Source organism: Chelon labrosus (genome assembly GCF_963514085.1).
Source record: "Chelon labrosus genome assembly, chromosome: 12".
NCBI classification, from domain to species: domain Eukaryota; kingdom Metazoa; phylum Chordata; class Actinopteri; order Mugiliformes; family Mugilidae; genus Chelon; species Chelon labrosus.
The window spans coordinates 10,236,017-10,262,928 of NC_140345.1; the positions used below are offsets into that span (position 1 = coordinate 10,236,017).

Genomic DNA, 26,912 nt, shown 5'->3' on the forward strand with positions numbered 1-26,912 from the left:
TTGGAATCACCCAATCAACATTATTTTCTGCGCTCATTAAAAATAAACACTCTGTGTGAACAACGCCGTGATTGCTAATCAACCATTTCACAAATAAATACCTGCGCATGAGTGAGAGTGCGTTTGTGACTCCCCAAGCTCAGCATCCTTTCTAGTCTGTGTGAGGAAACTCCCCTCGAACGCAGACACAGGCGGTTGCTATAGAAACCAGCATCACATTTAAGGCAAATAGCTGGGGAGGTGTGGAAGGAAGCCGCGGGAGGGGGGTGGGTAAAAGCACCGAGTTCAAACCAATCTAAAATTCGTAATCCTGTCTAAGTACTGTATGTGCGTTTGTGTGTATGCTTATGCACGTACCACAGTGTCTGCCCTATGAGTGCGTAAGTGTGATAAGGAGAAGAAGATATAGCAGGAAAAAGTTGGAAGAGGGCAGATGAAATTAAATTGAAGGAAGAAACTTGTAGTGCTGGTGGGCTACTGGGACTGAGGACAGGGTTTGGGTGGGAGGGGAAGAAGAAAAACGGGACAGAGGCAAAGAACTGTGTGCAACTTTCAGCCTCTTCTCATCCCTTTGATGGCTGCTGAATAGGCGCCTCAAGTTTTAATGCTGGCTAACACCTGCTAGTGGACACAGACATGTACACACATTAAAAACTAGAGCTAGAGTACCGATGTCAAGAGACAACCGCTGAGAGGGGGCCGAATACTAAAACTTTTACAAATAATAGTCCCACCTAGACACCGAGGACAAGTTGAGAAAGTCGGCTGGCATGCTATTGACCATTCCTGGGCTTTAATTGGCTGTCTCTTCCTTCAGCCTGTACACATCCTCTGCCAAAGGGCCCCAGTCCCCAGCCTGAGAACTGTCTCATACAAGGGCCTGGGCCTGGTAAGTAAAAACATACAAAAAGGGAAAGAGTAAGTTTGACATTAAACGTATGAGTGGCACTGGGCCCTGGCTGTGAATATGCAGACAAGTTAAAGGTAGGCCAGTTACGTCAGTGGAAGCCCTGTCAGGGGAGGAAGCAAAGCACAAGTCCCCCGTGGCATCATTAAAAACCCCATTGTCTCTCCCTTCATCCCGATTCAAATGAAAAGCCAGAAAAATAGGTCAATCAGCAACCTCTGCTCTCACACCCCCCTACTCCCTCTTTCACACACACACACACACACACACACACACACACACACACACACACACACACACACAGGCAGGCACGTCCCCTGTACGCAGCCTGAGGGGAGTGTGGGCGGCCGGCGTTGCCATGGAACCAATATTGTACGAGTCCGCTTCTGTGGTGACAATGGTATGGCCTTGCCTCACTGCTTCTACCTGCACAAGAACCTGAACAATGATCAGCAAGGTTTACCAACACGCACACATCATTTTAACTTTTTCACCTCATTAAATGAGTGTTTCGCTCATTACGGTAAAAGAAGGACAATGAATGTAGCTAGGTACAGCAGCCAGCTCCCTAGAGATCATATGAGTGGAACTTCCACTATACTGGCTCCTTCTAGGAACCATCGTCTCCTTTAATTAATTTCATGTCTGGAAGTATATGTACAGTATACATTAGTGTATAAATTTCAGTTTGGGTAGAGGCCAGCCTTCTTAGGTCTTGGCATTAAAAGGACATAAATAATTTATAAATTAAAAAAATAAAAGCACTTAAGGAGAGTGTTAGGTTTTAATGGGTAGGAAGCTGCCTCCACACTAATCTAAAGCTTCAATGGATCAGGTAGACTTTTAAGAGCAAGTAATCTGATGTGTTACACCAAGAAAAGCACAGATTACTCATTTAAAAACTTTATTTCTAAAACTGAATCTGTGTTACTGAACCCAGTGATCTAGTTAGAGCTATAATGGGCACAGCATGAACAAAGCTAACTGAAGAAAGAAAGCCTGAAAGCATATGGCTATAAACTCCTTAGTCTTTTATGTTGTGCATCTAAATGAAGACGGAGGGATGGTGATCCACAACTTACTTTGCCCAAGTGGAGAAGAACAAAAGGGCTGTGTGTGCAGTTTATATGTACCATGGTGGTTCTTCCTGCTGTGGAGCATCATGTCTGCCAGAATACAACCAATAAAAAAGAGAAAGTCCTCCCTTGGCTGTGTTGCTTGATATTTACTCTGTGTGGGGCAAACATGCACATGAAAGAATGTGTTTATTCCACTCAGGATCGATAATTTTTATCATCAAAGATGACTGAAATTTTTTTACAGTCTGGTCGGATCAGACCAGCTTGATCCGACTGAGGTGGTTACGTGAGGCATTTATGATTGGGCTATTATTCTGTTTCATTATGCGAAACGAAATATCTCTACATGTAATTGGAAATCAACCAGAGCCATTTTGTTGTAAACAAAGACAACTCAACAGTGTTTAGATTACATGCATGACTATGCCCCTGTTACTTTTCCCAACAGAGTTTCCATTGCAACTTTCCGCCACATAACAATTGTGGTTGGGGAAGATGGTCTGACCTCCAGGCTAACTCTGAATATTAGATGTATACTAGCGTAAACGCAGCAATTATGAGACAAGAGGTGAGTGCCTGTTTTCTTTTGTTCGCGTGCATGTGTATGTGACTTGACAATCCTATGGTGGTGTTTTGAGGGTTAAGTGTTATCAGTTGTGTGAATTGCAGTCTTGCCCAGCTTCTCCCCTTGCGATTACAGTATTTCTCCTTTTATCATCACCACGGCAACATCACTTCCCTGCTCATAAAGCGGCTTCCCCTGGCCTGCTTGGGCACGCACACATGCATTCATAAGTGCGAATTCAAAAGCTGCACCTACTCTCTTGTATACATCCAGAAATACACATACACTCACCCACATATACTGACCAGCATGTGTAGGTATCTCCTGCTCTGGTTGTCAGGGAAACACCAGCACTAAGCACAGGAATGAAGGGCTCGTGGATATCCACCTCCTGGTGAACCATGGTCTGCAGGGTCACCGGATTTGTTCTTCTGTCATGAAAAAAAAAACGAGGGAGAGTGGCACGACATGTGTGTGCTGTCAACCTAATGAAGACTATTTTATGTTCAGTAAGAAGAAGCTTCCAATACTGGTTGACACAGTGAAGCTAGAAACAAGAAATGTGGTCAGGCTGACCACCTGCAGTCGTTTGTTGGCCTCTTCTTCAACTTACAAAGCAACATGTCATGCCTCTTTACAAGGATGTGGGAATAGGTTGCTGTCTATAGTCCTCATGACGCAGACGGTCTCTACAATGCACATGGAACTGCAGGGCATCCACAGTTTAGTGGAATCAGTGGATCATAATAAAATTGCATTTGATATATGAGCTACATACTATCTTGGGACATGGTTTTATTTATCTGGATGCCCTGCTACACACAGGATACATGATGAGTGGGGTAAGAGAGTAATAAACCCCACACTGAGATGATTTAAAATTAAATTATATTATATTATTATAATTTAAATAATTCTTTCAGGATGACAAACCAAAGCAGCCAAACTAAATGTATGTTTTCCTTCACAGGACAGTCATTGCGAATCAGTTTCTGCTAAGAAGTAGCTGGCTATGAACACAAAACATCATTAGTACACATAAAAAATACTAAAATACATCGATCAGGCTTAACATTATGACCACCTGCCTAATATTGCGTAAGTATCCCCTGTGCCCCCAAAACAGTCGTGACTCCTGTGTTGTCTGGCAACAGAATGTTGTTAGTGGGGGCCTTTGGGTCCTATGGGTTGAGGGGAGGGTCCTCTGTGGATCATCCCACAGACACTTGATCAGTCTGGGATCTAGTGAATTTGGAGGCCAGGTCAACACCTTGTGCTGTTTTTCATGTTTTTTTTTGAGTTGTTCCTAAACTGTTTTTGTATGTCTGCCTGTGTCAGGCTGCATCCTGCTGGGGATGGCTGCTGCCATCAAGGAGTGTCATTGCTATGGGGTGGGGGTGCCTGGTCTGGTCTAGGTGGGTGGTACATGTCTAAGTAACATCCACATGAATGAATGCCAGGTCTGAAAGTTTCCCAGCAGAACACTGAATTGTCACACGATGGTCAATGTTATTTACTTCTCCTGTGGTCATAATGTTGTGGCTAATCTAATGTAACATTCAAGTTTGAGCAGTCATATTCTTCCACTGTCCATGTTTACAAAATGATTAAGCATTATAACAAGTACTTCAATCAAATCTTTACAGTATAATTCTTATGCTGAGCATAATGATGGATAGTGAGATGTGAAATAGGAAATAGGAAGTAGGAAGTAAGTAACAAATCTTGTCTAGACACATTAGCTTTATTAGCTTTGTCAACATTCTCATTGTCTGGATGTATATCTGATGCTCCGATTCAAAGTGATTTGTTATTTTTTAAATGGCATGCATTTATATAGGGCTCTCATCCAAAGTGTTCTACAAGGAGCCTCTCACTCACCCATTGGCAACAAACCTATGGCAACGAGCCACAATGCAATGCACTAATCAAGGCGTTAACGCCATTTTAGTATCAGTGTATTACTCTTGTGGACAGGAGTCTTGGATTGAACTGCCAACTTTGTTATTAGTGAGCAACCTGCCTCACCTGCTGAGCTACAGTTATCAATTACTCCTCCTTTTGGAAAGCGATCAGATGGACTGGTTTTATAATAAATGGCTTAAAGTCTGAAAAACAGGGGTTTTATTCATTCTGTTAATGAGTTATTTCTGGTGACTCATTCATGGCAATTTCTTTCTTTTGCTTTTAGTAAAATGTACATGAGTAATAAAATGTTCTTGGAGACACATTTTCATTATTTTCGACTGGATTCGACTGGAATAAGGATAAAAACATAACCCAATTTCCATTTCCTCTGAATTGCTTCCCTTGGCTCAGACAGCAATCCTATAAGAGCAAATGGGTTTCCTGAAAAAATGGAGAGGGACTGAGAGACCTGTGGAGAGAGAAACCAACTGAGCTACAGACATTAGCCTGGCCCTAAAATTATAGAACACAATCATGAAAATTCACATAGCCTGTGAGAGATGATGAAAGCCCCGGGGGCAGCAGAGCCTGCCAGTAAATAACACAGATAACAAGCTCATCACATCTGGTTATGTGTGCTGTGCCCTGGGCAGAGCACTGCCGCAGGCTGCATCTGGCTTTCACACCTCTGTTATTCTGTTTTATATTTTCACTCTGGGCTAAACACACTACGGGCTGGGTTAAGATGAATCCTGAAAAAACAACAATCAATTTCCTATGTCAAGGAGAGATTGTGTGAATACCGTGACTGCGCCATTATAGTTAAATGATTTCACACACCAATGAGAAGCCACAAGAATAGTGTGTGGTCACCTTTGGGAAACGCATTGGTGTGAACCAACTAGAAGGTGTTTAATTTAAATAGCTTTGGCTGCCATCAACAATTACCATAAAAAACAGTAAGAAGACCCATAAATAGGGTACATGCTCAACAAAGAGTATAAACTATTAGGATCTCAGTAAACCGGTATGTGTGTAGTACAGTTAGAAAACAAACTTCTATTTCCATGGCTCTCTGTTAAGAGTCTTATTCATTGCAAAACTTTACTCCTCACTGACAATTTCCTAGGCCTGGTATGTCTAGATTATAAAACTCACGGACTCAAGGATTACAACCAATTAGAATACAGATATCTCGCAAGCAATATGCGAATCCCAAATCAAACAATCTTGTGTTGTAAAATGCATCTCCTACAGGCAAGAAACACCGACCGCAATCTGAATTACAGAAAAATGAAAAATACGACAGCATGAATGAAATAGTGACCTCAAACGTTGTCACCGTTCTTATTTTCATCACAAATAAATTAAAGCGATAGCCAGATTACTGTACGCTGCATGCTATTTTATAATTGATTCTCTCCAAGTGCAATTAAACTCATCAAAATTCATTCATATGTTTTCCTATCAGGAATACTTTATTCTCAGTTAAGTCAGAAATCATGTTTTCGTTTATGATAAATGTAGTGACAACACCAGGATACCGTTTCAGCTGTACTTGGATGGCTTAGCATGATTTGCTGGATTAAAATGAGTTTATGATACCCAGATGTTTGGCAAAGTTAAGCCACGCAGAAACACACACTTACCACCCAAATGTACAACACATGTCTATACTTTCCCCAGAGTCCCATGTTTATTTCAAGTTGCAGGTGCCAGTATGGAAGACTGAGAAAGGAGAAAAAATAAATTACCTGCTTCATTGAGATGTAATGACTTGATGGAGGTTTTGGCCCTGAATGTTTCCAGTCTGGATAATTTCATTAAGTTAGACACATGGTTTCTGACAGACACAGATACACATCTACCCACACACGCACCAGCAAATACACAATCTTTTTTAAACACCATTTGAGTGTTAGCTACATTTACACACAATGAAAATCATTAAGTCCAACTTCCATGATCATGATTAAAAAGTTGTGAATGATGTTGAACTCTGTTCCTTGTACTTCTTGAATACCAAAACTTGTAGTTAACTCATTACAGTGTGTACTGATCCTACTCTGAAGTTATTTACAAGGACAAATTTCCATTGTGTTGAGACGGAAAACATATTATGAGAGATTTTTATGGCTTTGGGTAGATAACATGGACACTGCTTTGTTACTCACCACTCTCCTCTCAGGCTACAGTGTTTATGGGCTGTTTTTTGTCAGCCTTTGGCCAGCTAAAGGAAGCAGTAACCTTGAATTTGCCATTTTGTTTCGGTTTATCACAATGTATTTAACAACATCTCATTTGTGCTGTAGATTAGCCGTGCTGTAGCTCGCTAGTTTTGTAATTATTTATAAAATTGTACAATTTAGCTTAAGTTTACGAGACAGCAAATTCATAATCTAGCTAGCATAAACCTTCCACTGTTTCATCGCCTACGTAAACTCAAAAACAATATGACGAACTTATTGAACTTGGCCCTGTTGATCAACTGACTCCGAGCGTCTACAAATCGCTGTCAAAGTTTGTCTCCAAATATCGCGAGAAGATGGCTGCGTGGTGTCAGTGACGTAGGTTGGCAACCAAGATGGCAACCCAAATAATGTAAATATTCTTCTGCGTTGGTTCAAAAATAAGTTTTTATTGTCTTCTTACAGTGAAAAATGCGTTACTGACAAAATATGTAAGAACAACAAAAAGAATGCCTGAAGCAGTGGTATTTGGTGTATTGCGGAGATGCACAAAATGACCGAATAAAGATGAAATTATACCGCATTTATTTGAGTAGAGGATATTTTGGCATTGCACAAAATCCCCCTCCGGCAAGGCAGAATAGCTTAAAACAATACAAATTAAAAACTTGAACTCAGAAAACATGGAAGCTGTAATGTTATAGATATATACTTTATTGATTCTCTCTGATAAAATAAAATTACAAAATAATTTCAACCTCAAACGGCACTTTCCTTGTTCATAATTATTTAACGTATTGATAATACATATATCATAAATGTCATGACGAATGAGAAGAATACTATAGTTTAATAATGTAAGATATCAGCTATAACTGTGTTTAATCGTAATGTAGAAAAGACTAAGCAATACAAAGCTAGATTTCGTTAACAGCATACTGTACAATATTCCAAGCGTATGTAATTCAGTATTCCGGCCACAGCGTGTCGCTATAAGATAGTTTTCAATATTGTCTCCAATGCAAGAGTAGGCTTGTCTCTTGCTTTTTTTCTCATCATACCTTTATAATTCCTCTCAGATAAATCGTAATCTGTCTGTGTTTTATTTATCTCATGAACAGCTGTTCCTTCATGGCCATTTATCCTTTGTAAGGTATATTTGTGTTCCCTTGTGTTCATCCGTAGTCCACCTTCATCTGTTTTAGAGCAGTCCATGTATAGCAGTGTAAAAAGTCCATGCCCAGATGTTCACAGTTATTCCCTCAGAAATATTGTCAAGATATCTGCAACGCCTCCTGCTATCTTTTGTCCCCAGTGACAGCAGCGTTCCCTGCCTCTTATTGAAGTCCATTTAAGAGAGAGCACTTTGGTTGTTGAGGTGTGTGTACGTCTGTGTGCGTGTGTGTGTGTGTGTGTGTGTGTCTGTTCCTGTGTCTGCATGGCAGTTTAAGTGATCGAGCAAGCGAGAGTGTTTTGAGTGTATTTCTTTACACAGAATACATTCATGTTAACAGTGAGCTGTTTTGGGACTGCAAGCTTTAAAAAGAATGGCAAGTAAGTAAGGTTATCTTGCCAGCATGAATGGTCATGGGCAGAACCATGCACGGAAAAAATATCAATTATGTCAACTCATAATGACACAGGATTTTTAAAAAGTCAATTAAAACACAAATGTTATTAAAAGCAATATTTCAGTAATTCTAAGCACAACTTTTTTTTTTTCTTCAGAGAATAAAAGCAAATAAGAGATACTACAGATACAGATTCATCAAGTAAAAGAATAAACATTTATAATTGTTGTTGTAGAAAGTTTTGATTATATGTCTGACCTCTGGGTTGACTGATTCAACTTAATAACATAAAATGAGAATTTGCACAAAATGTGAAGCACTAAGTTTGTGCAAAGCGCCGACTTGATCGGTGCTTTTTAGAAATATAATCTTCAAAGTTAATCAACCAATTGAAATGGCAGTTTGATAATTGTTTGTCTCACGATCTAACCTTTTCACTAACAACCACCCCACTATTAATGCACTTGAACTATTAATTGTCCATTTTCTGCTTTTGTCATATAAAACGTTCACAAAAATGAAACAAAGTCTCATTTCAGGACAAGTACACTTAAACATCAGTTCAGTCCAATTCCGTAAATGCAGTAATAAAGTCCTGCTGTAGTTGTGTTAGGTCATTTTACCATCAGCTACTGTCTTCATCATGATGTCTCATGTCCTTCAGTATCACATCAGCTTATTTCAGCTTGATCTATAATTTGTGTAGTTCAGTGAACGGTTACAGCTCTCCCATCTGAGTATTTAAAATGTCACAACTACACATTGTAAGTCTAAACTACTGCATTAGCTCACACCCACAAAACATATGTCGTTTAGATGCATTTTTACAGTGTGTCATTGCTTGGCAGTGCTATATGGAGATTGACAGTGCATCAAGTGCTTGGCAGTATAGGCTTTAGTATTATCTTGTGGGCTAGTGCATTAATTTTTATTTGTGTGTACATAGGGTCTGCATTGTGAGAGATTGTGTATTTCTGTTTGTGTTGTGTTGTGTTGTACTGCGTGGATGATGTGTGGATATAATTTGTGTGTGTGTATGTATGTGTGCGGTGCATGCCGCCGTTTTTTTTTCTTTTTCTCATGGTCGTATTGATCGAACCTTCTTTTAAAGGGATGCTCGTTAACACACAATTAGCATTCAGATAGAAAATACATCATAAGGATAAAAAGTCATGGTCATTAATTCCTGATGAAGGAAGTGAGAGATTTGGAGACAGGGAAGGAACGAGGGAGAGAAAGAGAAGATAGAGAGATAAAGAGAATAAAAGGCCTTTTCAATAATTGGAGTGGATTCCATTTAGGAGTTCATATAATTATTCCTCGTTATTTCTCCTCCTCTCTCCTTCCCCCTCCTCCTTCTCTCAACCTCCATTTCTCATCCTCTTGACGCCCTTCCACCCCCTCACACTTTTTAGAGTCTCCATTTTATCTCCATTTTTCTTATCCTTCCTTAGTCAAGGAAAGCGCCCCAAAGTCCCTAACATGTCTCATCACTCATACTGGCCCTCCATCTTAATCCCATTATTTCTCCTCATAGTCCCGTCTTCATCCTTCCCTCATGGAGCGTTAGTTTCAGAGGATCACCGCACATTTCTCTCGTCCTCCCTCCTTTCTCTCCTTTAGTCTGAAGTGAAAGGACTAGCACAGCCCCCCCCTCCTCTCTCACTGTTTTGTTCTCATATCTGTTCTTTCCTAGGCCTCGGAGCTGTCCTCAGCAGCTAGAGGTGCAGGTATTAGGTGTGGAATTAGCCTCCAGGCTCCCCTCTGGACTCAGGGGTGGGGGCGACAGAGGGGACTCCAAGGCCAATGTAGAGACCTGTGCTGAGGGTGGAGCAGGAGGTGTGACCTGGATAGGAGAAACTGAAGCTGGCGCAGTGGATAAAGAAGCAGCTGGGGACAGTGGGACCACAGCACCTCCACTTCCTCCTCCTCCTCCTCTACCATCCCTTGCATCCCTCTCTCGGAGCAGGTGAACCAGGGCGGCATGCTGGGCACTGAGGGTTGCAGAGAGGTGTGCAGGCAGGGCGTTGAAGCCAGCGGTGAGCTGCTCCACCCGCTGCTCCAGTGACAGCATTTGGCGCTCCAAATCCTCACTGCGATCGTTTAGCTCCGACATGAGCTCATACATGACACTCTGCATCTATGGGAGGAGAGAGAGAGGAGAGGAGAGAGGGGGATGACTCAGTGCACACAGAGTACTTTGAACAAAGGAGACAGATTGCAAATACATAAACAGTGTATTATGTTGTTTTATTAAAGTCTGTTTTAAAACATCTTAGGGATTGAATAAGAATAGACAGTATTACAGGTAAAAGAGTGTGTAAGACACAGCAAAATTAAAATGTGTCCTAGAGAGAGTTTATATTGGACCAGAGGAGAGCCTGAGTATTATAGCATTGTGAAGAAAGAGTAAGAGAGAGGAGCGAACGAAACGAAGGCAACAGAGTGTCCCTGCCTTGCACATCATGGTCTCTGTAACCATGGTAAATGCACAAGTGGCCAATTGAGATAGAGTCATTGAGATGGCATAATTGCAAAATATTTGGTGCTAAAGGCAGAGCTCTTCGGAAAGACACTCACACACACCCGCACTCAATCTTTGTCTCTCTCCTATTCAAGTCTGAATCTCACTCACTCTCCTCTGTGTGTGTGTGTGTCTCTCTCCTTCACAATCACACACACACACACACACACACACACGTGTGCGCTCACATTCTCACTCAAACACCCACACAGTAACAGAAAAACATGAGCACTCCCCTCCCTCCTCTCATTTCCTCCTCGCTCTCTCACTCAGTCATCCCTGTTTTAACACTTGTTCTGGTTGCTAGGAGACACAAAGCCACAGAAATGGGCAGGTCAGCGTGGAAACAGAGGAATGCTGTGGGATACTTTTTGGGGCAGAGGCGCGTTAGGTTTGAGTTCCTAACCTGTACACATGAATCAACATCAACAGTGTGCCAAGCGCGTACGCGTATGTGTCTCACCTTCGAGAGGTCCACTAGTGTGTTGGCCTGATCGCTGAGTTTCCTCTGCTCCATTTTCACACTGCGTAATCTGCAAACAGATAAAACACACAAACACGCGCACAGAGTTGAAGCCCAGCAAATACGCCGTGGTCTGTCCAGAGAGTTAATCCCCTCCGGGTCCAGACAGCAATACTCTGGAGCGGTCACCTTGCCTAGTTCAGCTTCATTTCTACCTGCAGTGTGTTCCTAGATTTAAATGCACAAACACAGCCTGCACACAGTGAGCTCTGAAAAACTGTACTTTTGTCAGAAAGGTGAGAATATTTATATTTATATATGCGTATATAAACTGCAGGAATACATGGAGTGAAAGTGTGTTCATTAAGAAAACATTAGGGGAATAAGGCCTACAGAATTAAATGAACAGGAATGGGAATTAGATAAACATAATAAATCGTCTTACTTCAGTCCAATTAAATCTAGAACTTGTACAACTTTAAAAACGTATTAATTGTTGAACTATTGGTCCAATATGTGTTTCTTCTGTTATAATTAAGGCTGCACCTCGAGAATGAACTTGTCTTCCTGTTACACTAACAAGTCTGAACCAGAAAATCTATCCATAGCCACATAAAGCCATCTTGTTACTGTCTTCACAGTAACAAGATGGCCTCTCCTCCACAGTCCACATGCGTCAGGATTAGCCCTCTCTATGCTACAATTAAAAGCGTCTTAGGTCTCTTGACACTAGCTGTTGGAAAGTACTTGTTAATATTCTTGGATCTTGACTGGGCAGTCAAAAATCAAAGGGGAAAGAACATAAAGAGACACTTCATTTAGAAGAAGCACACAGGATATTCAGAAAGTTTTTACAATACATAAACAAAGCTATGGGTGAAATAAATTATTAAGTTTGATTAAGTTCTGCTCCACAGTGGTCTTTGGTGGATGATCAGAGTGTCTCTAATAGTACACAATGAACTGATTGCCCTGTCCCACAACTGTATTTGTCTGGACTGAACCTGTCCTTTAGCAGATGATGAATGATGTGCAGGGAATCGTGCGTTTTATCTGATTTCAAATGCTTCATCTTCAGCAGTAAAGTTGTACGCATGCGGTTTGTCTGCATGCATGTGGGCGTGTGCGTGTGATGTGTGTCCTCACTGATGTATGGCCTGGAGGAACTTCCGCTGGTGTTTGCGGACTCTGGAGTGGTCGATCTTCTTCATCAGCTTGGTGTGTTTGTAGATGAGCCAGGTCTCCCGTAGCACGTTAGCCGCTGCATTCTTTATCTGCTCCCAGACAATAAACACACATATCCATGCATATTGTTAGCAACAGGTAGCCCCTGGCAACTGAAGCAGGCAACAGGTTTGCCCTGCTCGGTTTCTCTTTTCTCTCCTTTCTCTATTGTCTCTATGCAAAGAAAAAAAATAAACCATCATTCTCTTCTTAGAGGCTGCCCTCATTCTCTCTGTCTCTCTCTACATATACTGGCGTGCTTGCCAATGCTTTTCTTGTGTGCAACAGCTCTATCCTTAGGGAGATTGGCAACGAGAACCAACAGGAGTCCCCCCCTCACACACACTGTTGGTCTGTCTACATGCTACATTATATCTTAGACTCACTCAGATGGGCCCACATTATCTTGGCTGGATGAAATAATTCAGCACAGTAACATCTCAGTTCATTAAAACCAGTGATCTTCTATTTAATTATGACAACAACTGAAGGAAACAATGGTCGCTGAGTTGCTGCTCTTAAACTAGCTGTCAAAGACATTCCTCTTCTCTGCAGAGCAGTAACATTAGAGGAATGTAGAGCCTATATAATTACACACGCTTGTGGAAAGCCAGTGCAAGATGAGTATTTTGTTCAATTTCACATGGCCAGACATAAGCTTCAGCGGCTTTTAGTTTGAGCTATCTGAATATTAGATTACTGCGTGATTACTGTTAATAAAATATTGATTCAAAATGTCAACGCAGGCTTTAGGTCAGTTTTGGTGGGCAGGGATCATTATTCTTTTGCATAAATTTGTATCCATATTTGCTCCTATATGTTTCATGTATTGTATATCTCTATAGGTTGCTATGTAATTACAACACAGGGGTCTGACACCCAGTGAAATACGCGAGGGAGGACACCATAGAGAAGGGAGAAGGGAGACGGCAGAGAGAATCTGTAAGGACATAAATTGAATGAGAGACTTCAAAGAGATGCTGAGCACCGAACAAAGAACAATTATACCCCCGTCTGAGGAGCACAAAAGACCCCGGCAGCTTGGCTAATCAGCACCCATCCACCGCAGTCAAGGACTGCTCACTCACATACACGCCTACACATACACACATGCAGACGTACACACACTATTGGCTACAGATGAAGAGAGTAGGAGGCCGTGGGCCTTGCAGATGTGTTTTCAATGACACAGAGGAAGTCAAACCAAAACGAGCTAATCTAACATACTACAGATAAAACATAAGGCCCATGTCATTCATTTAATTCTTCATGTTACAAGTCAATATTAATGACAGCATTACAAATGTATACATTTTTTTCCTTTAAACAGATTGTTTACTGTTAAAATTCTCAAATGACGTATGTAAGACATATATTTGTGTAAATGTGCATGCCATGACATGACGTGGATATAAATGTAAAACGTTCTATTTTTGAGAGCCTCATCTTTCAGGGTGTATCACTAGGATTACACAACTTCCATCCATGAAGCAAAGACAGGCTCTGACGGGGCTGCAAAGATCACCAAAAGGCATCACAGCCAAAAGGCATCACAGCCATGACACGTTGTCAGTGAGCCTACAGCACAGATGTCGTGACATCAATGGCTTTATGGTAGAATTGGATTTTTTAAGAATTTAACATAAAATGTAAAAACCGCAAACACTGTTGGAAAAGTTACAAGCAACCGTGTGTAAATGATGCTCTGTAATGAGCTGATTTAACTGGATTACGTTTGAACAAAACACGGTTTGTCTAGTTTTAATCACAGACCAGATTACTGACGAGCACATTCAATACTTTTCATATCCACGGGCCCGCCGGTAAACTGATATGTCAGATCCCGTTTATCAGCTGATTAATCACTGCAGGGTGAGTGAAAGATGATGAATGACGGCATGTCGTTTCTGCCTGGATGGCTCCCTGCGTAAGTTTTCACACAAACTTCCAACACCTGTCCAGTGTCCTACTGCTCCAGGCCCTTTCATTTAGATGATGGTAAAGCATCCACCGTCATTTAAATACTGGAAACAGCTCCATGGGCAAATAACAGTGACTGACACCAGGATGTTTGTATTTCTTCAAAATACACCCTCATGCTCTGTATTTTATTTCATCTTCCTATGAATTAATGTAGAAATACGGCAACGCCATTAAAAAACATTCTCAGAGAGTGGACCAGTAATGGTATACCCCATGATAAACCAAACAACACCACCAGCAGAAGCCATTCCTGGACCATATGGCCTGTACTTGGGCAGCCATGTTGGGAGCATATGGTTGGTTTGGGTCAAAGATCTGTTCTGGCTGCTCCCCTACATAGCACACCTTATGGCAGGTACATGTGAAATCTGTTAAGGCAAGGAGTTCCCACATCTCAGCATGTTACGCAGCTGATGACATATTGCAGAGAATGAATCAATCAGGAATGTTTTAAAGATGTCATTACAGGCAGCACTTGTAACAGCAATTTAATTACATTCTTTAAACAAGCATGGACTTGAATATATAAAAAGTATTACCATAAAAGAAAATTGGGGCTTTCACGTTTAATTAGTTCTTTAGACAGAAAAAAATCTGGAGTGTTTTTCCTTTTCATTTCTGTAGTGATGGAGGCGTCACCGGAGGAAAAGGGCGCTTGAACCTTCAAACCTAGGAAAGCCTTAATGACCTGTACATGCAATTAGTAATTAGGTGCTATGGTGCTAGAAACACAATGCTGTTTTCTTGGGCAACAGAAAAGCATAAACAAACCGGCCAATTACCCTGGCAACAACCTCGTCCATGTGCCACAGTGACACGTTGCCTCACCTTCTCTGACCTTCGCTTCAAAGACATGGTGACAAAAGGAAGAGACAAGTCTCACACTCGTAGGCAAACACACAAACATGGCAACACATCCACGTACAAATACACAATCAGTGCATGTACTGTATCTCAGCACCTGAAAAGATCAAAAGCAGAGGGACACACTTCCAATTAAAGGTGGAGCAAATGAATAAAATCTCACAGAGCATCAAATTACAATTAAAAACAGAATTGAATCCCGTTGGTGGTTTTACACACGTTCAATCAGCTGAATTCTAGCCATTCTAACATTAAAAGGAAGTGTGCACACATGGCACAAATTGAAAAACAGTTGAGATGTATAAATGCCTTTATCAAGCGTCGGATGAATTTTTTTTTTGTCACTGTCACTTTACGTCTACACAAATAACGATCTATCTGGCTTATTCGCGAATCAGGAGGCGCCTGACGAAAGAGTTATTTTTACTGTGTGGAGTGGAAACTAGCTTAGTAGAAATCTTCTGGGGTTAGATTGCTCCCATTTGACTACCGGTGTAAACATTGGAAGGCATGGCAGTACCTCCTCCTTGGCCAGAGCCCATAGTGCACTCTGAATATTCAGAGAGGGTGAAGCTCTGAAAAAATGCCGCAGGGACGTCTAAAAGGGCTCTGATTTACCAAGGGTTGAGCGTGGAGGCGGAGTACGCATCCGGTCTGCAAAGTTATAGAAAGACTTAACATCTCCAACTTTGTAACAAAATCTAAAAAGCTTGAAATTTAAGTTGTGACCCCAGAAACAGACACTGTCAGCCAGATTCACACGGTCAGCTGGCTTAACGCTTCAATGAGTGCCATTTAATTGACACAGTAGTGCCATCAAAAGGAAGGAGATGCCACTCCACTGACTTAGCGTCTGCTCTAAGCGTGTCCTGCTTTTTTCAGAGCTGAGTGTACTCCGTGAATGTTCAGGGTGATAGAGTACTCTGGCCAGATGGACTTCCAGCAGTGCTCTGAATGAACCAATACTTCAGCCTGGTACTGCACTGAGCTACTACAAGCAGGATGCCAGACTTTAATGCACCTTTAACACCCAGCATCAAGAAAACCTGACTTCAAACATGAGCCCTTCACACTCCACACACATGGCCAACTTAGACACTGTGTTAACTGTAATTTAATTAACATTCGTTAATCCTATCAAAGGGAGAGACTTCACTTCACTGAACCCTGCATGAAAATTAACCCTGTGCACTGAAGTTTGAATTACATTTTAAAGCACGACATCCTCCCTGATAAGGTTATTAGATCCTCTGCACCCTATCTGCATTGCACAAGATTATAAGATTTCAACTTCCTTCCTGACGGCCGCTTCAAAAAAATCTGATCTGAAGATGAAAGCAAAGAACACAGGAGATGCAATGTAAAAATATTTTGAAGTGCGTGTCAAAAAAGTACCACATTTCCACTAAAGACGAACCGTTGGGTAGATAGATGTCTAAGGAAAAGTTCACTGTGTGGTGTCAACATTAGCTTCCTAAAGTGAGTTGTTCTAAATTTAGCCGTCTAGCTCTTTAACATTTTGATGCTGGTAGACAGCCACACCCAGTACTTATTATACAACACGCCTGTGCAGATCAGCAAGGAGATTCTCTTTGGCATTTAATTGACATTCTTTTTAATCCTTCAAAGAGGACAAGGCAGCAATTCACTCAGGTAGAAATGAGTGTGTGCGCTTTTCGATCTACTTGGGTGTGGGCGCACATACGATGATGGCATGATGTAGAATCTATTATTGCATTATTCATTATAAAGCCCTGACGGATTGTGTTCTCTTGTTAGGTGATATGGAAGAGAATGGCACCAACTATGTAAATCAATGAGCATACAACAGCTTCAATCATTGGTCTCTCAGTAATAGAGGTCAGGAGACAATTACCACTGCATAAACTGTGGACCTTTTAAAGGAAATGTCACCAAGCAGCACGCTGCATTGTGTTAAATGAAACTGCCGAGTGACACCTCCCTTACTTGATGAGTAGCTGTGTTAAGCTTGTGATTTACCAGTTCTAAGATTGTAGACACTTTAAAACGTATGATGCTTCTTAGGAGATGATAAAAATTTGCCAGTGAAGGAGGTGTATGTGTACCATTGGCCTGTTCCTGCAAATGTCAGGGGATATGTAGAAAGATTGCAGCTCAATAAGGGTACATGTAGGATTAAAGCTTTATGCGACGCTGACATTTACTATGTGTGCAGCCCCAATAACCAGCTACAATAAGACATCTGCACAGCCTCCATCCAGCCTCCTTTAAGCTAAACTGAGTTGGACAATGAAACTGAAATAGCAAAAAAAAAGTACACTGCGAATTCAAGATGTAAACATTTGCATTTGAATGAGTTGCATGACTGTATCAAATCTGAGCTACTGAAACAAGAATATGCATCATAGGCATAGCTACTAGCAGCACACAGATATCTAGCAGCTAGATGCTAACCTAACCATGCTAATACGATCACTATACTAACAAATTAACATGCTCACGATGAGAACATGCTGATGTTAAGTAGGTATTATGTTTACCATGTTCAACATCTTAGTTTGGCACAATAACATGCTAACATTAGCATGCTGACACTAATATTTGCACAAAACTGTCAAGACATTACAAAATCAGACGTCTGCCTGATGGTGGCGCAATCAGAAACGTCTGGGGATTTTGAAAGTCGCTTTGATTCATCATCTCGGGAACTTTTATATGTGCACATACATCATGGTTATCCAATGTTTTTTTTGAGATATTTCATCCAGGGTTTGAGTCTTAAAATCCCAATTCCTTCCAGCAGGAGCACAGTAAGTCAGAAAAGACTGGGTACCCTTGATTTAGATGGTGATATTCCACAACACGAACACACACTCATGCAGCATATTGTAAAGGGGCTTAAACGTTTTGTGAATACACACTGCTACTGACCTAGCCAGAGACTGCAGGAAGATGAGGTGAGAACCTGGCTCCGGCAGACACAGAGTCTGTCCTGCTCCTCTGTCGATATTTTATCCACATTCAAATTATTGATCACCCAACCCCATTCGGCCACCCAGATAACTCTGCTGCCATAATGTACCCTACATATTTGATATGGGAGCTATTTTTAAAACTTGGGTCTTTCAACTGTATGAAAAATTGAAAAGCACCGGAGGAGGGAGAGGGTGAGAGATGGAGGGAAAGAGGCAGCGAGGGGGCAAGAAAAGGAAAAAGCAAAAGAGGAAGGAGAAGAGAGAAGGTGACAGAGATTGAGAGAGAGGGAGAAAAGGATTTACTGTAAGAGAGACAAATGTCAGAGGGGAGGTGGAGGGATGGCCACGTGGGAGGAAAAAGATCGGCGATGGAAAGAAAGAGAAGGGCGGTAAGTGATGGAGCAGAACTAAGAGAGTGAGATGACCTTTTATTGCCTTTGCTCACTCAAATAACATGGCACTCTGTCACAACAATACATGGTGAAGATGTGATGTAGTAGCTGGGGAGGGTGAAGGAGCGGCGGTTAGAGAACAAGCCATTTAGCCGGGCTCTTGACCAGCTTTACTTCGGCCCCAAAGAAATCCTACAACTCAGTGCAAAAAAAAAAATCACTCCAAGTACGATTGTGCATGAAAACTGTACTTTTACAATTTGCAGCTACAGAGAAGTCGTGCCCCTTACAAATTATAGTTCGGTTTTATTTCTGCTACAGCACAACACACTCATTCACACCACACAAGCCTACACACCCTCTTGGTGAGTTGCGTGTCCATCATGAAGTTGTGTACGTGTTTCTCGGCCTTGGTCAGTTCCAGCTTCCTGGCTACCACGGCAACCACCAGAGCTGTACAGCCAGCACCCTGAGAGAGAGGGAGAGAGGAGGGAGGGAGGAGAAAACAGAGTACTGAGTCAGTCCGTACAGAGGAGGAATTGGTAAATCTGTGGCTTTTGGACGGGGAATTAGCCTCGATGATTGAAGGGACTAAGGACAAATGTGAAGAAGTGAGCCGAATGACAGAAGGAGAAGTGAATGAGAGAGAAGAGAGGATTAGGAGGGATAGCTCTGTTCCAGATTCACATTTCCTCATGTTGAGAGGCAAGCCAAGTCTATTTTCACTTCCAATCCATCTGGTGTGAGATCCCGCCTATATCGCCTCTATATGTAGCTCAAAAATATCCTCCTTATAGATTAAAAAAAAAATAAAGCTCACCAAAGATTGACACCACCTAATTTCATTTAATTAGATGCTGTCAATCTAAATTACATGGTGTCAGTCTTCTCCTGTCACTGAAGGCTTGAGGCCTGCAAGACATGTAAAAGTGTAAAACACGACCAGTTTGTCTGTATTCCAGCTCAACCCACATGGGACATATGGCAAATTCCTTCGGGAGAGAGTGACAGCAGTCTCTCAACCAGAAAGACATGCTTGAGAGGAGAAGAAGAGCAGGAACACAAGGAGGAAGACAGACTTAATTAACTTTCAGATTAGACACTGTTTTCAAGGGGGCTGTTGAGTGTTCACAGGTTCCTCTGAAGGGGCAGGCACCAAGAGGGAAAAAAGAGAAGATAAAGAGAGCGAAGAGCCATGAGTAAATATAAATGAGGAAAGAAGGAAACATGGAGGGTGGTCGGAGAGAGGGATGAATGCATGAGGCAAGGGTGTGTGCACAAAATAGGAGGAGAGAAAGATGGAGAGGAAGGCAGTGTTAATGAGGTCACATATCGCCTGATAAGTAATGAATTAAGATTAAGAGTGTTTAATGAAAATGTATGAGTGGCTTCCTTCCTGCATGTAAGTGTGTGCGTCTCGCGGTGGGTATAGACAGGCGGAGAGAGAAAAGAAGAGAGAACTATAAGGAGAAAAACATGGTGAGTTAGAGAGGTAGAGCGAGGAAGCATGCAACGTTCTGAAGCGTGTAGGAAATAGCCAAGACTTCATCGTGCACACTCTTGAACGACAAGACAGGTTTGCCAAAAATAACTTTGGCTGGGTTCAGTAAGATGCAACGCACAAACAGGCATTAGAGCCCACGTCTATACACTCATCCACTCTATTTGTGTTTATTCAAAAACTATGAATAAAATATGGTGAGAGCCGATGGAAGACCCATCGAGCATTCATACATGTGCGTTCAATAAAAGAAAAGAGCCCTCAACGAGGGAACGGCACAATATGTACGAGAACAGCGCGCTGTGCACATTCACAAGTGTGTGTTTGTGTTTGTGCGTGTGCTCGAAATTGTCCTCCTCGGTCAGAGACAGCGGGGGGCTGATTGGTTTCCCAAAGCAGGCTCTCGGTGCATGTGCACGGACATGTTAGTGACAGTGTGCATGTGTGTGCCAGTTTGTTTGTATATACGCCTGCATCCATTTGATTCCAGCAGGGTTCCCCGTGCAATCTCCGCAGAGTGACACGGCTAATGATGGCTGTGCTGCTGTGATTCGCTTCATACGCCTGGGTGTTTCCCTTTCTTCCTCCAGTACAGCGCAGCCATCTACCTAGCTGTCAGAAAACGGGGAATCACCCATCTGTGCTTCTGTGTAACATCCACCCACTCCAGGTAAAAGATTGGCTTTAAAACCTGCATAAAATAGTTTCCCAAAATAGTTAGCAGGACACACAGTAAAGACCCATCCAATATAGTGTGCTGAGAGAGGCACACACACCTCCCCATTTAGCATTTAGTCATCATGCAGGAGATAAACATTTTATAAATTGCTTAAAAGATCCTACAATCTAATTTTAAGATGATGCATACAGGACATCTTTTCATTTTTATTCATGTATAGTAGTTGCCAATAATTCTAGCTCCTCCCCTAAAGATATATTTCACTACAACTGTGTCTTACTAACAATGGTAATCATTAATTAGTTTATACACCAGACTCCACTTATGGGTACGGTCGTCCTTGACAACTGCATTAATGCACACTTAGATCTGTGTATGTGTTTCTGCATTATTCAATATGTGTCTGTGTATAACTCACCGTATTCTCACTATATTCATTTTATTGTAGTCTGCCCTACCACCTTCTCTGATGATCAACAAAAATAAAACACTCTGACCACTCTGAAGAGTGTAGCGAGAGTGTGTTTTTGTGTATGTGTGTGAGGAGAGGAGAGGAGAGTGCGTGTGGGAGTCACACTAAAAGTGTATGTCAAGTTCTGTGTCAGTGTTGTGTGGAGGATGCAGTCTGTAGCAGTGGGCTTGGGACGCACTGCATCCACCCCCTGTTTCGTGTCTGTCTTTGTGTTCCAGTAAGAGTTGTACTCCATCTCAAACATGGATGATTCACCCAGCAAATGGGGGTCTGTGTGTGTCTTTGCGAAAGTGTGTGTTTATTCACACATTTAATGGACTATACAGTGAAGAAAGTAGGTGAGCTGGCAAATACAGAGAGGCTGGACACGGCGAGGATGAAAGAATACGCACGCTGGTTTTTGGGAGTGCAAGCACACACACCAGAAGATGCAAAGGAAAAAAAAAAAAATGAATGGAGTTTAGAGAGTTATTTTAAGAGATTTCTCAATCGCTCCCATGATTATCTGAACCATCATCCAGCAGTCATTAAAATGCACGTGGAGGCACTACTTAGCCTGCTTTGATATGATGGCCGTCGCTTGAACTTTGCGTACATGAACACTTAGTTTAAGAGTTAGTTTGAAGTACAAAAGACTGCTGCAGTAACGGTAATAAAAGGCCATTTTAGCCGCCCATTATTCTGTTTTCTTGATAAAACATTCTGCTGTTTGTTTTATAATCACTCCGCCAGTGGTCACATAATCACATCTTACCGTGTAACTTGACTGATCCGATGACTGTTTAAAGGGGATTTTTAAAATGCTGCCATTATTTCTGTGACTAAAAGCTTATGTGCGACGATTGTCTCAGTTTTTTAAAAATACAATAGGGCCAAATGTAGCAGAACATCCATGGCGTATTTAGTTAATGGAGAATAATATTTCACATGTCTCATCCAAGCTTCTTTACGTGTTGCAGGGATGGCATTTTGAGAAACAAATTCATAACGCATTACTTGCTAGAAACGCATTGTACAAGTCTGCTATCCTGAAAGGCAATTTAATCATTTAATTTGTTTAAAAAGGCAGCCCCCTCTCCCCCCCACCCCCACCTCAAATGAGCACCCACTGAGCAGTGACATTCAGCTTCCTGTCAGCACACAGTCTTCTATCACTCACTCTACTCTCCCCTTTGGCAACTCAAATCATGAACCCCATGATGAGAGAAGTATTCCCAGGCATCATGTTGTTTTAGCGCCCCGTTTCTTAACGTATAAATCAACAATGGCTACCGTACTTGATTGAATATTGGATTTAAGATTACGTGACAATTAGTTGTAGAGCTGTTAAAAAACCTTGAAGAAGAACTGAAGAATTTTCTTTCATCTGAGAAAACACCAATTCTTTCGGAACAGAACAGCGTACATACGAATCACTAAACAATTTGCCCACTTGGACAATTTTCCAAAACAGCCAGGCTGTTTCATTAAAAAAAAAAAAGAAAGAAAGAAAGACAGAAATGAAGAAGCCAAAGACAGCATGACAAAGAAGAGACAGAAAATGTGACAAAGACAAAAAAAGAGGCAAGTAAGGCAGAGAGAGGGAAAGATTTGGAGGAGGAAAGAACACCTGTGAAGGGAGGCAAATAGAGGAGCAGTCGGCAGCTTAAACACTGATACTAACAGATGGACGGTAGATGGAAATAAACACATGGCCTCAGGGAAGGGGAGAAGGGCAGAGAGAGAAAAGGGATAGAGGGAGATATAGAAAGGGAGAAATAGCCGTATAGAAAGAAAATGAAAAACTGACGGAGAACGAGAGAAAGTGAGAGTGGGAGGACATGGCACACTGAAAGGTAGGACCTTCATTATGCAATGAGGACAGACAAGGGAATAGCACGCACACAAATACACACACAAACCACTAACATGCTCTTGTTTGCACGCCTACACGCCCAAAACACACAGAAGCACAGATGCAAGCTAATTCAGAGAGGATTGCCCAAATTATACAAATGGCAGAATTTCTCTCTCAAATGACAGTATGAGCTCTAATCTGTTGACCTTTGAACGAGGCGAGGACAGCGCCACAGGGAGTGTATGTGAGCGAGACTGAAAGAGAGAGGAGAGAGAAGAGACAGAGAGAGAGGGGAAGGAGACGAAATGTACCGACCATGATGCCTGTGAGCAGACAGACTCCTTTGCCACAGTAGGTGTGAGGAACCATGTCTCCGTAGCCAATGGACAAGAAAGTGATGGAGATAAGCCACATGGCTCCCAGGAAGTTACTGGTCACATCCTGGGCATCATGATACCTAAAAGGAAACACCAGGAGTATTCAATTGATAAAGTCAGTCAACAGTAAAACACATAAATAATAATAATGATAATAATAATAATAATAATAATAATAATAATAATAACACCACAGGTCCTGTCTGCAATTGTGGGTGTCAAAGTCAAAACATGTGTCCTGGCACAGAACAAAACACATAGCTGCATCCCTTGCTTTCCATCACTCCTGCCCTACACGCAACACAGTTACCATGGCAACCAAACCTTGTGCGGCTTTGAAACAAAGTTGTTCTTTCAAAACAAATCAACAGAAAACTAAAATCTAACCTTGGATGTTAGCGATAGATGTGTTTACTCTGAACTCCACATTCTTCAGAGACACGATCTGTAAGCGTCAATTTAGAGGAGGTTTTCTTTTGTACATTAATTTGCACAGGAGAGGAAATGCCAATTAAAGTTGGATGTGGACCAAACAAGGGATTCCCAGCAGCCGGGCAATGATGCATTTAATCAAGCTTATTAACCAACTGACGTTTTCCCATATTTCCTTGATTATCGCCATAAGCGTTTGAACACATCAGAAGGGATAGCTACTTTTAGCTTTCCGGTTGATGGCACATCAATAGCGTTACACAACTCAACCAATTAGATGATCAATCTTTTAAAAAACTGATTTAGAGCTTGCACCACCGTCCCTCAATAACGGAGAGACACACATGGCTTGTTTGTAGGCTCTTTCATTTTTGAGCATCGGCCTTCTGGATCAAAGAATAATCAATAAAATAAATCACTAGCCTGCCCAGCCATATGTTTACTTCTATATTAAGTACCATATCAATTCCTTTCCCTGTGTATGTCAAAAAAAAAAATCCATAACATGAAAGAAAACAAACACTGCAGGGACAGAGCAAAATATTTCTCCTCTCCCTGTGTGGATAAGCCACTTTATCTGAACCCCCATCACTCCCCTATTTAGGACTGATTAGCAGTATGAAAACAAATAATAATGGATTTATATCACATTAGCTGATATAAAACAATTTAAGAATATTAATTAACATATTTGTTTACTCCTCCTGTGAAACATCTATTACTGGTGTACAAATAATTAAAGGAACAGTTTGACATTTTGAAAAATCCTTTTTTTTAATTTACATTCTGCATTAGAGACTGACACCACTCTTATATCGGCCTGGTGAATAAATAAATCTAAGGTCTTCTTAGTTTAGCATACAAAACAACAACCGGCCTGGCTCTGCCCAAAGGTAACTACATCCAAATACGTTCTTGTCTGAATGACTGAGAGTCTCTGCTGGTTGCCTGGCAACCTTACAGTAACGTCAGGGAGTCACTATGTCCAGCCAAGAAATATGGTGCCTTCAAATGCAACATGATGCAGTTTATCATGTTCACAAGAAGAATCCATATAAATACCTCCCTCTTGTTGATTTTTTTGGGAAAGCTCAGCGTCTATGAGTTGTTAAGTGTTAGCTGACGTTTTTAGAAAGGACAGAAGAAGAAGTTAATTTTTAGGTGGAGGGTAATTCATTATTTTTTGAATAGTTACAGAATTAATATTGTAATTTCTTATGTTTGAGGCGGACGCTTGTATTCCATCCATTATGTCACTATGGCACCGCGTAACCTACATTACATTATGTGCTAACTGCTAACATATTAACTGTCAGCCTTTGTGGCTTTTAGATGCCATCAGCTGCCGAGCAGCAATGTTCCCATGATTTACGATGCTAATGTTGCTACTCGAAGCATCATCTATAACCGACTCCTCATGCTGTAATCACATGCTGAACAAGTCACATGCTCAAGGCCGCAGCAGTCCGGCACATAAATACTGTAGCTACATTTGTACAGTACATTACATGTACATGAGATTTAACATTGTTATTAGTGAGCTTTAGAGCTTTTGGTACTTTAGCTAAGCTAAGCTGAACAACTACTGGCAGTAGCCTTTTCTTCACAGGACAGAAAGGAGAGGTATAAATCATCTTATCAAGATAACAAATAAGCCTTTTCAAACTATTGCTTCCAAGATTTTACTTTCAGGCTCAATATGTATTATTTTTGACAGCGTTCTGATTTTTGATATCTACTTATTATGAATGTATTGTAAAGGCAAGTATAATTGTTGATGGATGATCACATATTAATGTCCTTGTGTTTGCTTAAACTACATCATAGTGTGCAAAACAACATTAGCAAAATTGTTAACTGAGGTTTTCCCTGAACTCTAACATGTTGATATTTCTATGTTTTAGAATATGTAAAGAACAAGAAAAGAAAAAAACTGACAAATTAAGTAACAACTCAACTAACTGAATCAAATTAAGCGTACAACTGGTGAGAAAGCCTCATAAACTGAAGTCTAAAGATGGATTATGTTGCGCAGATGTCCCAGATTAAATTTCCTGCCAATTAAATTTCATTGCGTAGTTGAGCCCATCGTCCAATCACGGCCCAACATTCACACTCTGACGCACACACAATTAAAGACAAAACCAGAAACGGGACCAGCTTTGGCACCGACCTCTCACAAACTCGTACGGTCCAGGCAGCGATGATCCACAGAGAGATGCTGAAGACCAGCAGCACCGTCCCGGGGCAGATAGTCATGAGGGTTTTCATTACAAATCGTGTGTTAAAATGGACCTAAAATGCACATAACACACATAATCAGTACAGCACAGCTGACAAATGATACTGTACTGAACACAGTTATTATTGTGCTGGGCGGAAATCTCATCCTGTACACTGTTTCCCCACTCAGACTTGATGTTTTACTAATTAGTCTTCTGAGCATCTTTTGATAGCTGGAGCACTCAGAGAAACTCTACTGTAATTGGAGTCAAGATCGGGGCTTGCCCTCTGACTCGGGTCGGCTATACAGTGTCTTTGAGTAATTGGCCTATTTCAGTGTAGTTTTAATCCGTGGCTCACTTGTCAATAAGAGGCAGACCATCAACTCCTGGCAGACCGTTTATTTGATGGCTGAGCCTCGGAAGGGTAAAGCAGCTGGTAAATGAGTTGTCATTTCAGAGCTGCATTTCAACGACAGCTTCACCTCCTCTTCTCATCACTCTAGCCCGAGGGTTAGACTAGTGACCTCGCAGTTACACTCCCAACTTGCTAAATTACTCATCTCGTATTGGCTCCATCTCCCCCACCGCCCCCCTCCCCTCCAACTAGTTTGCATATTTCCTTAACTTGCTACATCTCTGCTTTCTGATTTTACATTAATGTTTATCATTTAAAGTCATTAGGAAAGTGGCACCAATCATTTATGGCACGACTTGCACACATTTCTCCGCACTCGTATTGCAATCTCATTCTAGCCCTTTCTTT

The 26,912-nt window shown here is 41.4% G+C and overlaps 1 protein-coding gene across 1 annotated transcript in view; it reads right to left on the reverse strand.

Annotated features, from left to right (window-relative positions):
* Window positions 1-7,499: 7,499 nt before the first annotated feature.
* Window positions 7,500-26,912, reverse strand: part of kcnn3 (potassium intermediate/small conductance calcium-activated channel, subfamily N, member 3) — a gene marked incomplete at its 5' end in the record, with an annotated part of 46,414 nt that continues 27,001 nt past the window's right edge. The window contains 6 exons of the mRNA XM_084556212.1: window positions 7,500-10,359; window positions 11,207-11,276; window positions 12,353-12,480; window positions 18,985-19,095; window positions 23,431-23,572; window positions 26,098-26,219. Coding sequence (XP_084412338.1) covers window positions 9,931-10,359; window positions 11,207-11,276; window positions 12,353-12,480; window positions 18,985-19,095; window positions 23,431-23,572; window positions 26,098-26,219 — 1,002 coding nt within the window. The 3' untranslated portion in view covers window positions 7,500-9,930. The remainder of the gene's footprint in view (window positions 10,360-11,206; window positions 11,277-12,352; window positions 12,481-18,984; window positions 19,096-23,430; window positions 23,573-26,097; window positions 26,220-26,912) is intronic.